General features: G+C 37.9%; 1 protein-coding gene across 3 annotated transcripts in view; it reads right to left on the reverse strand.

The window, feature by feature from the left end:
• The window catches only part of ctbp1 (C-terminal binding protein 1), a 185,034-nt gene that overhangs the window by 143,389 nt on the left and 22,609 nt on the right, over positions 1-19,036 (reverse strand). For 2 of the 3 annotated variants that reach the window (XM_066720197.1, XM_066720203.1), the window contains exon 2: positions 10,576-10,763. The exons of the other annotated variant lie outside the window; for it this stretch is intronic. In XM_066720197.1, the coding sequence (XP_066576294.1) occupies positions 10,576-10,633 (58 nt within the window). In that variant the 5' untranslated portion in view covers positions 10,634-10,763. The remainder of the gene's footprint in view (positions 1-10,575; positions 10,764-19,036) is intronic. 3 annotated transcript variants of the gene reach the window in all.

A 19,036-nucleotide genomic window follows, 5' to 3' on the forward strand; every position in this document is an offset into this window, starting at 1 on the left:
TATTATCAAGTGTATGTCAACACCTACACACACTCAGTCCCCAAAAGACACCCAGATTTATGTCTGTAGGATTTCTTATGTCACTGTCAAACACATCGAGACTTTGTCTTTGTGCTTTAAGTGCAGACCGCAATTAAAACATCACTCCCCTACCTTCAAGCCGCCAAATAATATGATGCCACACATTCTAGAGTCACGTATGTATTTTGGAAGGGAGCTATACATTTAACACGGCTACTAAATACAAATAATGATCTGTTCCAGTGTGTGTAATAATGCATCAATTTGTCAGAAATGCTTCTGGGATGTCAGCTTGGAATAATACAATTCGAAACCAAGCAAATCTGAAATGCTATTCATATATTATTATATATAAAGCAGCCATTATATATATATAAGGAACACGACCATCCTGGCCAGGTTACGGTATTAATGGCTTTTTGTTTCAATCATTTTGTGGAAGCTGTTACAATTCAACATGAGATTGTTTGTTATGAGATTTTCTTAAGCTCAAACAATAAGAAAAAATATAATCATTCTCTCCTTATTTACACAGAAGCTTTAATGCTATATTGAACATGCTCTCTTCTGGCTTCACACTTCAAAGTTGACATAAGAATAGAAGGCAAGCCAAGCCTTTTAACAACTGAACAGGTTGTTGCATTTATTTTTGTTGTATTCACCTCTGTAACACAGCACTGTCTAATACCTTTCCCTAATTATGTTTGAAGTAGTACATTCAGTTCTACAGAGGATTTCTTAAACTTCAACTGAATCCCCCTTTGCCCATGTTGTCTGAAGAGATTTCATTCTTTAAACGGATTGCCAGAGTTTATGCCATTTACTCCCAGAATTAGCCTAGTTACAGAGGTTTCCAAACACATCCTGGAATCGTTCTTGTGCAGGGCCTTGTTGGGCTCCCACAGCTGCCGGTTTCATCTCCTCCTGCTCTGCTGGAGTTGAGGGAATGCTAGGAAGGCTCTTGGGGGCCAGATTAGAGGCATAAGGCCATTGTGGAAACATACTGATGTAGACTTGGGCTGTGCTCAAAACCTGCCAGTGCCAGGTCTTGGATGATGTATTTAAAAAAAAAAAAAAGCTTTAGTGCTGCTGTGGGACCTTGCAGCTTACAAAATGAGCTTGGAAACAATTACTGCCACCAGAGAGAGTGAATATCATATATTAGAGTCAAACAGTAAATTAAATAAACCCAAAATCTATGACTAAACTACAGATCTGATACCCTCAATATTATGTGTTTTTCCAAGTATTACTGCATTTGGTAACTCAGTTTCCTCTGCAAACATACAAACTCTTTACACAGACACCTTCTGTACACTTTTGATCTCCTTTCATCAGATGCATATTCAATGTTTCTCCCAGATGTACCAGGCACTTGTCATAGATGATAATCTCACAGCATCCCTAGGCTGCCAGTCTGTCTAAATGTCCAGTTTCCAATCCAGAATCCAGACTGAAGCTGCCAGCGTTGAACGTGGTGGAGCGGACTGTGGGAGCTTTAGCTGACCACACACTAGTAATCCATGTGACTGGCTGGGCAACGGTGAGGCTGGGTGTTATCAGAGATGGCTGTCATGGGTGTCAGTTCACCGCTCAACAAAAAATATCAACAACTGATGGCTTCGCAGAGCATCAAATAATCAGACAAATGGACGAGTTAGGGTGTAGACTAAATTCAGTTAGCAATGACCATTGAAACTGCTGAATTTGCCATTCATACAATGTGCAGTGTCTGTGAAACTTTTCCCCAGACTGCATACTCATGCATGCACATGTGAACACAGTTTAATTTACTTTTTTAGTAAGACTAGTCAAAAACGTGTATGCAAAACGGGGAGCTTATTTTTTGCAAACCAGAAAACTATGTAACATATGTAAATCAGCGTGACACATTTAAACGTCACCGGCAGCCATACAGTTAAAGCCACTCGCATGTATTTGGAGTGAATGGAAAAAACACCATTTGTTACTCATGTCGGTATATTTTTTGCAGTTTTATTGACTTCAGTTTAAATTCACTGAATGAGAGCACTCGTGAAAACTGCAGATATAAAACATTGGCTCGATTTCGTTACATAATTATAACCTTTCCTACCCGTATGATTGTTCAGTTTCCTCGCCCCCTTGTTGGCTTTAAGATATAGACCGCAAACACCACCATGCCTACCTATTTGAAAAATCCAGTGATGTTCCTGAACTTGAAGTCTTTTAATATTATTATTAAATGCTCCTGACATATTATGGGACTTTGCTGAATGCAACAATCCCAAGAAGTGTACAAGAGATCCTATGCAATGCACATTTGCCGAAAAGTTGTTTGCAATTTGTACATTTAACTCAGTAGGGTAATAACAGATACTGCGTAAACTTGTTGGCTTGCTTTTGACACATTTCGCTCTCAGCTTCTAATACATGTCTTCATTATCCCTTCTTCCTTCTGTCTTTTGCAAGCCTGATTTATGATACATTTTCATTGCACTTCAAGCTCGAGTGCAATAACTTAAACATCACGACAGGACGTAGACCACGTGACAGGTTTTTCACATCCACTCCTCTGTTTTGGGCAAATCATTTTTCGATTAAAGGGGGTTAAAAAAATTAAATAATGTATCAATCTTTTTGATTTGAAAGCAAAACATATAGGTAAACCATGTTGGTGGAACAAAAGTAATTTGGTAATACAATTAATAAAATTCACTCCACCCCCGTACAGGTATAGCAAGAGCCAGGAACCTCGCCTCAGTTTCCAGATGCACAGACAACCCGATCTAAGCATTGACGTGCCAGTATGGGAGGTCTTACTTGTTAGGTAAGACCAGGTTAAATATTTATTATTTTAAATATATACATTGCACCAAAAAAATGTAAACGTTTTCATTACAAGCAAAACACTGGAGAAGTCACTGTGAAGACTTAGGTTATAATTTGTCAAGATCATTCTGATCATTATTGGCAGGCTTGCAATACTCCTACAACGTAAAAAAAAGTTTCCATGGATATCCAATTTTTTACTCTATATCCCTACTTTACTTGACTGTAGAAGTTACTCAACTTAAGTTAAAGAGAGACTCCTTCAGTAACTAGGAGTAAGTTCAAGGGCATGTCATCGATGTCAGGGTGCTGTGGGTTCCTTTGTGTGAACTATCAATCAAAGCCTGGTGAGTATTTCAATCATGACATACAGCTCTGGAAAAAATTAAGAGACCACTGCATAATTATCAGTTTCTCTGGTTTTACTATTTATAGGTATATTTGGGTAAAATTAACATTTTTGTTTTATTCTATAAACTAATGACAACATTCCTCCCAAATCCCCCCAAAAAATGTTGTCATTTAGATGATTTATTTGCAGAAAATGACAACTGGTCAAAATAACAAAAAAGATGCAGTGTTATCAGACCTCAAATAATGCAAAGAAAATACGTTCATTTTCAAACAACAGAAATGTTCAGAAATCAATATTTGGTGGAATAACCCTGATTTTCAATCACAGCTTTCATGTGTCTTGGCATGCTCTCCGCCAGTCTTTCACATTGATGTTGGGTGAATTTATGCCACTCCTGTTTGATGGCTTGTGACCATCCATCTTCCTCTTGATCACATTCCAGAGGTTTTCATTGGGGTTCAGGTATGGAGATTGGGCTGGCCATGACAGGGTCTTGATCTGGTGGTCCTCCATTCACACCTTGATTCTGGCTGTGTGGCATGGAGCATTGTCCTGCTGGAAAAAACTATCTTCAGAGTTGAGCAACATTGTCAGAGCAGAAGGAAGCAAGTTTTCTTCCAGGACAACCTTGTCACAAAGACAAATCTGCCCAATTCCAGCCTTGCTGCAGCAACCCAGATCATTACTGATCCTCCACCAAATTTCACAGTGGGTGCGAGACACTGTGGCTTGTAGGCCTCTCCAGGTGTCCGTCAAATTATTAGATGACCAGGTGTTGTGCAAAGCTGAAAATTTGACTCATCAGAGAAGATGACCTTAATCCAGTCCTCTACGGTCCAATCCTTATGGTCTTTTGCAAACTCAGCCTGGCTCTTCTTTGCTTCTCATTGATGAAGGGCTCTTTTCTAGCTTCAGCCCTGCCCCTAGGAGCCTGTTTCGAACCGTCCTCACCGTGCACTTCACCCCAGCTGCCATTTGCCATTCTTTTTGTAGGTCACTTGATGTCATCCTATGGTTGTTGAGTGACATTTGAATGAGTTGGCGGTCATCCCAGTCAGTGGAGAGTCATTTTCGCTCTCTGCCGGTCTGTAGTTTTGTTGTCTGCTGCTTGACCTTGTTCTTATGAACCGCCGATTTAGAAATTGTAAGGATGGAAGCGACCCGACACTCACTGTATCTCTCTGCCAGTAAAGCCAGAACTGAACCCTTCTTTTCCTCACTCAAAACTTTACTTTTCTTATTTTTTGATTCCAATTACTTTTGAGGTACTACTAGTACTGTTTTTGCCATCCAGTAGGTCCTATTGCAAGAGGATAGTGATGGCCACAGCAGTGGTTTTTATACTTTTCCTGATTAAATAAGATTTGGTTCAGGTGATCTCCTAATCAGTAGCTCATTCAGTAGAATGAGGTGTGCCTGTGTTGGAATTCAACAGACACTGGAATGGAATGGCTGCCATACATGTAGAGATGCTGATTTAAGAAAAAATTGCAGTGGTCTCTTAATTTTTTCCAGAGCTGTATAATGATGCGTAAATACGAGTATGGTCAACACAGAACTGGTAGCTCGAGTTCATCACCAGAGATATGTTTCGTGACATGATATTCAGTAGGTTGACTCTTTTTCCATATTCTATGATTTTTTTTCCTGCACTGGTGGCATGTATCTTTATCATAAATATAATTAGTTTTCACATGGTATAATTTTCTGCTCAGCTTATCTGAGAGGTGAGCAAGCAATCACAGAAATTCAAAATTTCCTTTGAAATGCTATTAGTCATGTCATCTTCTAAGAAATTAATACTTGATTTTCCCTTGGTGTATCAGTCCCCTTACGTATCCTCCCCTATGTGCATCAGAGTTTTAATTTGTCCCCACTTCAGAATACTGCCTTTATTAAACATCTTATTAAACACATAGGTTTTATTGTGAATTACAAAAACACTGCTTTCAGTACCAGCTGAAAGGACAACTGTGAAGATTGTTTTGTCAAATTCTCTGAAGGGATTCACTTTCAATTCAGATTATAGTATAAAACATATTACAGGTAAATTGCCTTACAGCTTCACTTCCAAACTCCAGCACAAAATGTATGTCTGGTTTGTATGAATTATTTACAAACATAAAATCAATCCACAATTATACTTAAAAAACACTTACAATTCTTACAATTACATCTTTTTAATTGAAAGAAGAAAATAAATACTACAATGACTTCAGCACTGCCAACTTGGCACTACCTAGGTTATAAACAATATCCCAATTGAAGTTAAAAATATAATTATGACTTGCATTCTCTACTTTACTTCCACAAGGACAGAACACAGAAAAAAGACCCATGCTTTTGTATGAACTTTATGTGCTGTGATTCTACAGTATCAGCATATGTGAGCAGGCTGCATGTTTCAGTGTTGTAATTACCAATCGTTAGCCTACATTTTTGAACAGCAGTGGAAGCTGTGAATAGAATTTATGGGACATTCACAAATATATGTATATGTATGTTGTATTTGCCAGTTACTGCTGGATGTTTTTAAATTGAAATGTCCAACAACATATAATTGTATAACTATAATTATAATAACATATAAATGTTCTATTTGTATTTTAGTTTCCGTATCTATTTGTTTTTTGTTTTAATTGTCCACTGCATATCACTTGTTGTTGTTTTGCACTTGAAAACAAAACAAATTAATTACATGTCATCAGATCACCCACTTCACACTCACACAATTTAAATTTAGATTTAACCTGTTCTCAAGTAAATTTAAAGTCTCTATCGTATGCTACATCTTATGCACCTGCTGCACACAATTACTTGCAAATGTTACATGTGGGGTCAGTGCTTTACTCACTTATTTTAGCAGATAGTACTTGATATTGTATGTCAGGTGTGGGACATCTTCTCTTGCATGGCAGTCAAAACATGATAGGAATCAATGTGGCTACCTCAAATGTATGCATGTTCTCAATTATTTTACAGTCCAAAAAAACAAACCCACTACTAAGTGCCAGTCATCAGATAATACTGCAATTACCATAATGTACCAGTCTTCCTTTTTAACTGTGATACTGTAGAGAAGACAACCTAAACATTATCTAAAGGCTTATTGCGGTGTTGTAATTGAATACAGCTATTTATTCTAGGCATGCCTCTTCGATGCACACTGTACACAACTTTACAACTCCACAGTCAGCATGTTCACATTGTTATTCAACAACATGGGAGCAATTAGAGACAAACACAGTTGTCTCTTATCACTATCACATCTCTTAGGGGCTGTATTTCAAGGCAACCTTCAACATACTGAAATGCAAAGCCGAGGATGAAACTTTCCTCGCCAAGGTGGAGTTATGACAAAGAGAGAGCTTATTGTTCCCATAGGGGATTTTTCAGTACATCATCAATAAATGTTAAAATAAATTAACATTGCACAAAATACTTCCCTCCCTTTGTCCACTGGTTTGAATGATTTTATACTTTTGTACTGATCGTCAGAGTTCAGCTCTAGGCTACACTTCGCAGTACACATTTGAAGCAGTGATAAAACCAAAAAAAACATAGCCCATAAACAGTTTCCATATACCAGTTACTCCTGCAGTCCAGGCTAATACCACAGAGGCTGTTTTATGAACCACTCTATTCTATATCAAAGCGAATTAATTAGCCATGAAATGTGTACGGCTATGTTCTCTAAACACACTCACTCTTCTAAGGTGATGAGAGAGAGGGGCAGAACAATGTTTAATAATGCATTGTCCAGGAAGCTTTCATTACACCAGTGCCTCTCTTCACATTATCTCAAGGTGTACACTTCAAAGTGGATTTTTAACATCGAGACCTCTTTCCCTCTGAGGGACCTCTTAAGCTCAGACACATCGCAGAATGATGCGTTACAATGCAAATCAAGTCTGTCGTGGTGCACCAGTAGTAAGGCCTATCATTCCATTTGAACACAGATCTCTTGGGCTCTCTCTACTCCTTAACTGACCCTTTATGTTAATTTGATGTTAGTAGAGGGACCTTACTATTTCCTGTAACCAGTGCACAAACACAAACCAAACAAAAAAACAGAACATTTGTCTTTAAGCATATGGGAATCTCATGACCCCATTCAGCTAATATTAAGTCCTGTCAGCTCCACACACTGAGAAGTAATCTAACTCAAAGCTTGAACAAAGAAAATGAAAACAGGGGGCCTCTCGCCCAGAGCAAGAAAAGATTACATTTGAATAACAAATCATCTCTGATTTTTAGCCGAGATATGATTGAAAGTAAACTTCCTTCCTGGCAGCAGAGCCATCTCGGCAGGTTTGTAAACTGTCAGTTTTCAGTGGGGCTTAATTTAAAATGAATTGGTGGAAGAATAGGCATGTAAAGCATCCATAGCATTTGTACATCTTGCAGTGTTTTGACTAGGAGACCTACAGCCCAGTCACAACGTGCAAAGTACACATTTTCAATCAAAATGCATCATTATAGGGAAAATTAAATCCAGCTTTGTTCTCTATATTTCTACATTTTTTTATCTTTTGAATCTATGACAAATCAATTTCACATGCAAGGCAAGAATGATCCAGATTGTATTCATTTAGATCCATTTTTATGAAATGAGGAATTATTTTATTATTTTAGAGAGATATCATTCCATTGAACACAATGGTGTAACAACATAATTCAAGCTGTAAAAAGGCAGCTATAATGGAAGCCTAAATGTAAAAAAGGGAAAAGGCGAGATAATTAAAATGAAGAGCAAGTAATTTGTGGTCACCTGTAAAGACAAGAGTTGATTAAAATAGGAGCAGAAGGGCTGCCAAGATGTGAGAGAATTCATCAGCAGACCCTCACAGTGTGATTCCAATTTCCTCCAGCTTAAGGAATCTCATGTTAAGCAAGCTAGGTATGAGGGTGGGGCAGCTTGATATTCCCCAAGCAAAACCAGGCAACTGGCCAAGGCAGCTGTAAACCCAGAGAAGTAAAAATGGACCCTCAGTATGGTGGACAGATGTATTCTGTAAACAAGGTCAGATAACTGGAAAGGAACAAGCTGTAATAGAAGCAGTGGTCAAAATACACGTTCAGTAAGACAAAAATCAGTAAACTACTCCACACGTGTTGCATAGAGAAGTATCTCTCCTTGTGCCAGGCAACTGGGGAGATAACTCAAGTTGATCCTTCTGTAAAAACATATATACTTTTCACAAACGTATCGACACAGCACCCAAATAACCAGACAACTGTTCATAATGCATTAAAGAGAGTACAGGCACACCCTGAGCCTAAATGAATGGTTACACTTTTGTGATACCAATTCCAACTGTAATTCTCCTGTCCTCCAAACCCAGAGGAGATGAATTTCACACTGAGGTAATGAATGTTAGAACAATGATGATGTGAAGAAGACATTTGTATTCCAATATGCTGTTTACAAGTACACATAACCTACTACATAGAAAACAATATGCAAACTATGCAATGATTTCATTCAACCCCAAGCTGAAAGAATGTGCCAATACACCTAATAAGTTCTGTAGATGTTCTGGAGCAAAGACTTATGAAGACCCAACCAACCCTGCATTTAACAAGTAGTGAGGTAGTTTTGTTTAAAACACAAGCTGCTAAGTTTTGTAAACATCGCATCCAAATTCAGTTGTTCACAAGAACAACCTCATATGAGCATATAAAACCTGTGACAGACTATACAATATATGGTACATCTCACTATTTATATGTTAAGTTTGTTCAGCTCTCCTTCTTAAATACTGCTCTGCAATGTCTAACTGGAACACTGTGACCCTTTCTGTTCAGTAAGTTGCAGAGGCTTTGATTATTTTCTTAAAATGATATGATCCTTTATGACAGTGTTCCCTTCCTCTGTCAAGGATGTACTCTGATCCAGTCCAGAAGGCATTGGGTTGTTGTTTCACTGTATACTATATACTACACCATGAACTCACAGCAGCTCCATTATAGTGAAACACAAAAATAAAATAGAGCCAACAATGTTTGATTTAACTCCTACAAGTCTTTACATCCTTATTGTTCAACATTATAAAATTGATTGATGCTTACCTGCTCAGGGTACACACACATACATGTATGCATTCATTATCTGAATGTGCAATGTGCAATTTGCTTTAAAGGAAAAAAAAAAACAACAACAACAACAACAAAAACAAAACAAAAAACACTACACTAAGAAACAGAGTTGCACACAATGAAAAATAAATGGACACATTCTGATTCTCTGTATTTCAAGGAGATGGGACAAGGAAAGAGATGGCTGCTCTGCAGGTGAATTCCCCAGTCTAGCAGCATACATGAAAAAGCTACAGCAAGTTGAAGTTCAAGTAGAGTTCTCCTTGTCCTGAGGGTGAAGACTGGAAACATCTCCAAGAGCAGGATTCATATTACAGCCGCCTCTTGACCCTTTTTCACAGAGCACCAGGCTCTCACTCAGAATCTCTTCCCATCTATAATTCAACCCACTGAATCAAAGTTTATTGATTGGGGGAAAAATAAAATCTAGAAAGCCTAAAATGGAGGGGAATGGCTTCTAATTAAAATAAACAAACCAAAGATTTCACAAATTATGTACTTAAGCCTTAACTCTATGGCTGCTGAAGCTCACTGCAAATGCCAACATTATTTGATGAGTTCAGAATAATCTGATGCAAACTAGGGGAAAATAAAAATACAACTTTGAAGCACAATGTGTTAAAAATAAGGTGCCTCCACCCTAAGACCTTGTAAAATTGACTTGTCAAATCTCATATTTGCATTGTAATCCTAAACAAATAGAAAAAATGTGACCTATCAAGGCAGATTCAACACCACAATTTCATGTCAGGCAACTACATTTTCGCATGCACTCACATGAAAAAGTGATCCCTTAAAATGCTTGCATCTGTCTATAATAAAGAAGGCTTCATGATTGGATATGTGACATGAAGGCATTTGAACACTGTGGTGCTGACAATCAAAAGACAAACCCTGCTCTTCTGCATCCAAATCACACCTCAGTCAATCCCAAAAGGCTAACTAACACTGGGTATCCAGCCGAGGTCAAATACAATCACAGCCACCTATAAACCAGCCTTGTAAAACATGTCAGTTTTCTCCAAATTATCAAGCAGAATATTCCGGTTCATACCCATCCTTATAACGACACATTCACAGAAAATCCCAGTAAATCGGGCATTTTATGAAGAAAAACTTTTTATGAACCTGAATATGTTAATAAACACAGGGTTTTAACCACAGGAGATGATTATAAGGATACGTAAGGTCAATAACCAGCAAACAAAACTAATGAAGTATCAAAGTCAGTGATGTAAACACTGGCAGTCCCTAGCAGTGCATAATGAAAGACCCCAGTGTTATCTGACCTTCGAAGATACGATCCAGGCGCTGCCTCTTCACTTTGTGTTTGTCCATGAGTGACATGAGGGCAGGGCTGAAAGGTTGTCCGGAGGTCGTCGCCACACTCTTAAGCTGCAGGACCCCTCACTCTGATGACAACAGGAAGACTAGATCCAATGAAAGACTGGCTAAGGCCTCACAGGCACCTCAATTGCTGTCAAAAAAAAAAAAAAAAAGTTTGTTAATGCTGGCATTAACAAATACTTAAAATAAATTCTGACCTTTAATGAAAATGTCTACATGTCTATATTCATTATCCCCATAAGATGACCAACTGCTCTCCATTGTAATTTCTGTATTGGTCATTATTATTATTTTAATATCCCAGTTTCCTAGCAACAATTGCTTTGTTTGGTTCCCCACCACCACCCCCAACCCATCATTCAAAGTTGCATGCTTCAGAAAGTTAATTAAATATACTAGGACTTTGTAAGAGGAGTTTATCTTTCATATTAGAGCAAAACATGTCATTTGTGTATTGTGAGGTTTTTGTTTTGGGCTTTTTTAATGTAAAAATAAACGTGGGACATCTGTTTGGAAAAACATCACAAAGCAAAGATATAGCCTAAGGTGAGCATGTTGTCATTTCATGTTCATGGTCCATATATATAGACATGTGTTGATGCATTTTTAACTATTTAGCTTATTTTGCCCTTGTTACCCCACCTTCCATGAAAAGGTGGACATCCATGCTAAAATAACAATATGCTTAATTGCTTAATTCATGCAATACTTTGAGGAACATCACATTCTCAGGTGAATTAATACATTCTATAAAAACAGAATGCAATACAGGGCCAAAATTAGCAAGTTTACTATATACTATTTCCACTCTGCGCAGGGACGATACATTTTGTTTTCAGGAGCCACAACTCACGTGTGTTATAAGCTACAGAGCTCACTTTAGTTACTGTAAGCATTTATCATTTTCACCTCACACACAAGGAGGCACAGAGGTGTGTGGATGTATGCCTACGGAAATCTTGCATCTCTTTTCCAAATGTGCTTGCTTTACAATTCGGCATAACCGCGAGGGCTTTCAGACAGCTTCTAGGTTGTCTGACAGAAGAGGATCCGCAACATGTTATTGCTCCATTCGCACAGCAAAAAAAAAAAATCTGTTAATACCACAAACGTTTAGCAGCACAACAATTATTTGATTTAATACTGTGAATCCTTCAGAGAACAATTCGCAGCAGCAATATTTGTTATTTAATCCAGCCTAAATGTACCGTTTCATGGCACAGTGTAAAGAAACCACTAATTTCAGCCCACTAGAATCAGAGTGCATTTCCATGGGTCTGGTGCTGATCAGGGTCTAGTCTATAGGTTTCAAAACAAATACCAAGACCTTACATAACACAGAAAACCCTTAAAGACTATATATAAGCTCTGATCTTTTTAACATAAATTTCTATACAATTATTTACTTTGGGTCAGTTGCAATTGGTTTCAAAGTCACACTGTGAGGTGATTATTATCTCCAACAAACATTATGTAAGCATTTACATTCTACATTTTTATTTCTCCCCAATGGTCCTCTCTCTAGGAATTGGTGCCAGCTAAATGTTACCTTACATTTTACTGCACAAAGTCATTGTGTGCACATTTGTCTTACTAATCAGAGATTCAGATGCTCTTGTCCTGTTACACTAAAGCTTAAATCACAATTCTGATGAGCTCCCAAAAATCTTACAGAGTTAATGCATTCTATCTAAGGAACACTTCACTGAAATTTAATCCCTGTCATATGCAATTGAAAGTCCCCTAAATGTGCCCTCCAGAGTACATTCTGTTTAAACTGTGCTTGATTTGACTCATTAAAATATGAAGACAAGGTTTCTGTTTAGTTTTTTTTTTCCTTGTCTGAAGACTTGGAAGAAAAATACATATTTCACCATGTTCTGGGTTTTAATTCTTGTTAATCATTGTGACGTTATTCAAAAATATGGTTTATAAATGAAAAAAACCACAGAGAGATATACCATAGATTACAAAACTGTTTTCTTCCCCACTAACATAGCAAGACTGAGGGGTACTCCTCATTTCTGATCATCTCCAATGTCTAAAGATACTGAATAAATTTCAACAAGGAATATGAATCACTCATCCAGTCCTCAAGGTTTCTGTATCTCCCAAGGCAGTATAATGTGCTTTCTATAAAGAACACAGGCTCTTAATAACTAGTCTTGCAGACATTAAATGAGAATAAGGACATTGTTCATTGCAAGCAAGGAATGTATATCTAAGGGATAAACTAAAACAAAACTTCGACCTACCTGTGAATAGCAAAGTACAAATATGTACACCATCATGGTTTAATTTTTATAAGCCACTTTATACGATTTATACATATATGATAAAATGTGATAGGGTACTCCGTGATTTACGATTAACAGGTGGGTCAAAGTTTTGGTCCGATGAATAGATGCCAATCAAACACTGGACTCATTATCTCAAACTGTAATACACTTGCAAAGCTGCAGTGTTGCAGTCTACGAGTTTAGAATAAGCAAATATCCCCTTTGCTCCTGGGCATTAGGAATAACTCTTATAAATTAACAAAAGACAACACGCTACTGACCCTACTGTTTAAGGACTAGAAATCATCTTGGCTGCCCCCCCAGGATTTGCTCACTAATGGTCACTGTTGCCATGATGCAGATTTCAACTCTGGCTATGGCTTCTCAGCCCATTCAAAACTCACACCACTCAATCCTATCTGCTCTCAAACAGAAACCATTTATGCCTTTAAAAAGTGAGCGTTGTTTTAAAAGCATCCCTGCAATAGGTTTAACTGCATACAATACCTTAACTAAAAGGGCACTAGTAAAAAAAGAAGTATCCATTTCATATAAGAAAGTAGGAATACATAGAAACAAGGGCAACTCATATATTACATATAGACCATTACATCACACTTATCTTCTATACCGCATGTGGCTTGCAAATGCACAAGTGTGATTGTAGTTGAGTCAGCCCTGCGTACAATACTTCAGCTCTGTTCTTTGCACAATGATAGGGCAGTGTAGAATAAGTTAATGACAGCACACATTTCAAACAGATATTGTCTTTATCTCTCCCCTTATACGAAGAGGGTCATAGCTTTGTCTTCAGGTGATGCATACCTGACAATTACATACTGAGAGTATATAAAACAAATACAATCTCAATTCAAAGGAAAAACGCTACCTAGGAAATAAACAGTAAATCACCTATACAATAATATCAGCAGACTGCCTAACTACTCGTAGGTTTGCCAAAATTGCTTAAAGTGGGAATTGCATTTATTAAGAAAGCCCACTGGTGCTGCAAGCACCACAAAAGTGCCTTTCTGAAACTTTGTTGCAGCGCTTCATTTATATCAAAACCTATAGCTTTCTTTGAAGAGGAGGACAAGAGAGCATAATTTCCACCCACAGACTGCACACTTAGCAATGATAAATCATGAACTGATGTTTCCCTTATTCCCACAGACATCTCTTTCAAATATATCCAGCACCCAATTTGTTATCATTTGCACACTCGTTTACATTTGTTTCACAAGTCCCACTTGAGTCATTTACTGACATACAGCAATTTGCTCATTATAATCATCTAGTGCTGGAGGAACTTATAAAAAAACTAATTTATTCAAGAATATGTAAAAATGACACGTCAAGAAAAGGATGCAAACCTGAAACTCAAATACTGTCAGACTAGAATTAAGGGCAGTCAGGAAAATGGACTCCACATAATAATCCAGTAGCAACAGAAAATAAAAAAATAATAATAATTAACTCAGCTAAAGATTTCACATTAACCTAATGTAAAATGATCATGTTGTGTACAGTACTTATATAATTATAAACCATAAAAAATCTATTATTCTCCTATATTATGAGCAGTGATAGAGTCATTCATCAACAATATCATTTTTGTGTTATTCCCCATCCCATCCTGCAGGCCGTTTTTGAAATGCAAGTTTGCTTTTAGTTTGTTTGTGTGGTTGGTTGGTTGTTCTTTAACCAAACTTCCATTTTCTGGTCACCTGGTTTTTATCCCTGGGCCAAGGTCATCCACTTCGGAGGCAAGCACAACAGCACGTCATTCAACATTCATCAGCTGTAACCGAAACATCAAAGAATTCCAACAAATTTGTCAAGCACGACCTCCTGTCATTTACAAAGTGTTCCCCTGCCTTCTTGATGTTCCACAGCTACTGTAGATGCCTTAAAATAATAACTATACTACAGAAGAAATAAACTCTAGCTATGCGGGAATTGAGGCTTTGATCAAAAGTTGTTTGATATTCTCCTAATATAATGCCTGCATCACATACCCGGTAATTGTTAGCGAGAGATTTGGATGCAAGATGGAATATGTAATTTGTAAAGCCTCTTTGGAATTCCTCAGAGTGTGATGTTTAGTAAGCAGCAGAGCACAGGGTGCAATCAGACTTCAGCAGGGGTCTTCACTCATCTGATTACAGACCACATTTCAAAGGATAAGCATCAAGCAACTCAATTTCATGCAGATATCTGGATTTTCACTGAAGGTCTACCAAAAAACTTTTTTAAAGCATGCTTTAAAAAAATAAAATAAAGAAAAGCCTTTCATATGCCTTTAGGGCTAAAAATAAACCTGTAAACCCTCAGGAAGAAAAAACAAAAACATATGAATCATTCTCTGAATATACAATACATCACATACAACCTTTACAATAGTATACAGCGCCTTTCATTGCAGGTTATCAGAAACAACCTGCACAGCAGCACTCAGAAAATAAATACAATGTACACATGAGAGGTCCTCTCCAGTTTCAAAAGGGGTGACAAAGATTAAATTAAATAGGTCTATGTGTTTCTACAATTATTCTAGACCCACATATAGTTCCTGCATTTTTATTGATATAACTGCAATATATAGCATATTTACATACATACGCTGCATTCTTATTTAAGTTTACGACTTCCTGTATATTGCCATCAACATGAACATTATCTGGAAATCATGCACAATAAATATTTTTTAAAGTCTTATCCCCCTAGTTCTGAAAGATCCAATTGTTGATCCAGCTGATTTCTATAAATACTCAGGGTAGGGGGGGAGTGGGGGGTTATAACTGAAGTGTAAACTTCCAGTGATGCATGCTTTGAGAGAGCTTTACAAAAACAAATGTCTATTCGATTATTTATTTTAAATGCATATAATTTTAAAAACATTTTCTGCTCTCAGTTAGTTCTATTTACAACTTTCACACTTGCACAACTCACACAATAGAAATCTGGAAACGAAAGATTGGCACTTGCCTGAGGATTTCTATTGGTTTGTGGTGCTTTTCTTTCAATATGGGAGCAGAGTATGGCCTATAGCTCCTAATAATCCTTCTAGTTTTATGGCATACTCTGTTAGTCTGTGCTGTTGGACCAGGCATCAAGAGAAGCTGTTGCTTGGCTTGTTTTCTATCCAAACAAAACCAAACTTCTGCATTACCAAAAAAAAAAAAGAAAAAAACGCAGTTAAAAAGGTATGCACAATAAACCTATTCAAAGCTAATAAAGCAAACAATTAATGCACAGTGAAGCAGCTATGTTGGTGATGATTCTGTTTATTCAGAATATTCTAAGAGCATATTAACGCTGTGATGAAACATATTTTGATAGGTTTGCATTAAGTCATGAGATTAAGGACCAGTAGTTGTGGGAGGATGCATTGCCAATGACAGTATATTTCAATCTGAGGCTATAAATGCCTTCTTGGAGATTTGGCAATTTGTTCTGAAGAATAAAATACCCGAGAGCTACTTCAAAAGTGGGTCTGAACTCATAAACATGCATATAGCTATGGAGCTTCAATATTTGTTCAAGCTAGGCATCGCTTAATCAAAACATAAAAACTCTTCCATAATTACAGATTCTTTAATAGTCACAAGGCCTTCTGCCTTCCTACTAAATCAATATAAATAAAAGGCACAGCAATGAGAGCAAAACCCTTAACCTTAAAATAATATGTAAGACAGCATTTATATTACGAGAAATTTCCTACATGATCCTTATCGTCTACAGAAAATGCCATCTTCATGACGAACTTCCAAATTCTATATTTAAATCTGGAAAATCTAACAGATAAATATTTACATTGTAGACAATTTGCTCCCAACCTTGTTATAAATTAACAGCACTAGTCTGATAGGGTGAAAAGTGAGCAGAGCAGTAATTCCCACAGCTGACTGGATCAAAAGGGCTGTGACTCGTTCAAGACAAACTCATGATGTCACAGGCCTGTTCCCTGTGTCTGACAGCAACGCTGACTATGCAGCAGTGTGAGAAACATCTGGAGCTCTGTGAAGATCCAGAACATTCACTGGGAAAGGTTATTTAATCCAATCCAATCTCTCATCAACTTCTCTGGGCAATTTTAAAGGAAACTCTTCTTTACAGTGTTGAAGTCAGGATCAAAACGTTATAGTAATTATTCTGAGATATAGGAATGTAATGCAATGACAACAGTTATTACTGAGAGTGTAGAAAACTGAACAACCTTTCAAATCAAAATATTACATTATTACATTTCAGAATTTGATTGCCTCATTGCATTGTCAAAGAATGTATATGATTATTTTTGGCTACTGGTGGAATGAGACGTTGGCTTCATTATATATATACACACACACACATACACATACATACATAATTACATACATACATTCAAACGGGTGACAAATTAAAGGAAAAATCTGAATAAATAAGTGGAGGAACATAACCAATGCAGATGAACCCAAAGAGGTGTCCTGCATGATACAATTAAGCAATGAACATCCTATCATGCTCTGTGGCATGTATGACAATGCTTAGCAGGTCCACCTGACCTCAATTTTGGATCACAATGGCAAGAATAAAGGATGACTTTGAAAGAGGGGTCATTATTGGGCCAGGAAAGGCAGGAGCTTCAGTCACAAAGACGCTCAACTGGCTAGTGTTCTCGACAAGTGGGTGAGTGCATGTGTGGCAACACCATGAGAGTGGTATAGGCCTGACTGCTGGACCCCTACAGTGAGGGGGTCTGAAGGCTCTGTTATGCTGTGGGGGGCATTTTCCTAGCATGGTTTGGGTCCACTTGTACCCTTAGAGGGAAGGATCACTGCAAATCATTACAAAGCTATTCTGAGTGATCACCTTTATCCTATACTTTATCACTTATAACCTATTTCTATACTGATGGGAGTGGTCTCTTCCAGGATAACAATGCCCCATTCCCAGGGCACGAGGCGTCACTCAATGGTTTGATTAGTATGAAAATTATGTGAATCATATGCTATGGCCATCGCAGTCACCAATTCTCAACCCAATTAAACACCTACCGGAGATTGTGGACCGACATGCTAGACAGCGCTCTCCACCACCATCATCAAAACTCCAAATGAGGGAATATCTTTTGGAAGAAAGTTGTTCATCACTCCAGTAGAGTCCAGAGACTCGTAGAATCTGTGCCAAGAGCACTGAAGCTGTTCTAGCGGCTTGTGGTGGCCCAACACCTTACTGAAACACTATGTCCGTTATTCATTTAATATGTCACCAGTCTGTATGTATGTGTGTGTGTGTGTGTATATATATATATATATATGTGTGTATATATATATTATATAAACAGTACTGTCCAAAGGTTTTCGGCAGGTGTGAAAAAATGCTGTAAAGTAAGAATGCTTTCAAAAATAGACATGTTAATAGATTATATTTATCAATTAAATTTATGCAAAGTGAGTGAACAGAAGAAAAATGTACATTTGTTTTGAAGGAACTCGGCAGGTAGGTCGGCCCATAACATCTTGGAGAACTAACCACAGTTCTTCTGTGGATTCAGGCAGCCTCAGTTGCTTCGCTCTCTTCATGTAATCCCAGACAGACTCGATGATGTTGAGATCAGGGCTCTGTGGGGGCCCTACCATCACTTCCAGGACTCCTTGTTCTTCTTTATGCTGAAAATAGTTCTTAATGACTGTTGCTGTATGTTTGGGGTCGTTGTCATGCTGCTGAATAAATTTGGGGCCAATCAGATGCCTCCCTGATGGTATTGCATGATGGGTAAGTATCTGCCTGTACTTCTCAGCATTGAGGAGACCATTCATTCTGACCAAATCCCCAACTCCATTTGCAGAAATGCAGCCCCAAACTTGCAAGGAACCTCCACCATGCTTCACTGTTGCCTGCAGACACTCATTCGTGTACCGCTCTCCAGCCCTTCAGTGAACAAACTGCCTTCTGTTACAGCAAAATATTTCAAATTTTGACTCATCAGTCCAGAGCACCTGCTGCCGTTTTGCTGCACCCCAGTTCCTGTGTTATCGTGCAGAGTTGAGTCGCTTGGCCTTCTTGCCACGTCGGAGGTATGGCATTTTGGCCATTAAGGCCACTTCTGACCAGACTTCTCCAAACAGTAGATGGGTGC

The sequence above is a fragment of the Amia ocellicauda genome, chromosome 13, assembly GCF_036373705.1.
Source record: "Amia ocellicauda isolate fAmiCal2 chromosome 13, fAmiCal2.hap1, whole genome shotgun sequence".
In the NCBI taxonomy this organism is placed as follows: Eukaryota; Metazoa; Chordata; class Actinopteri; order Amiiformes; family Amiidae; genus Amia; species Amia ocellicauda.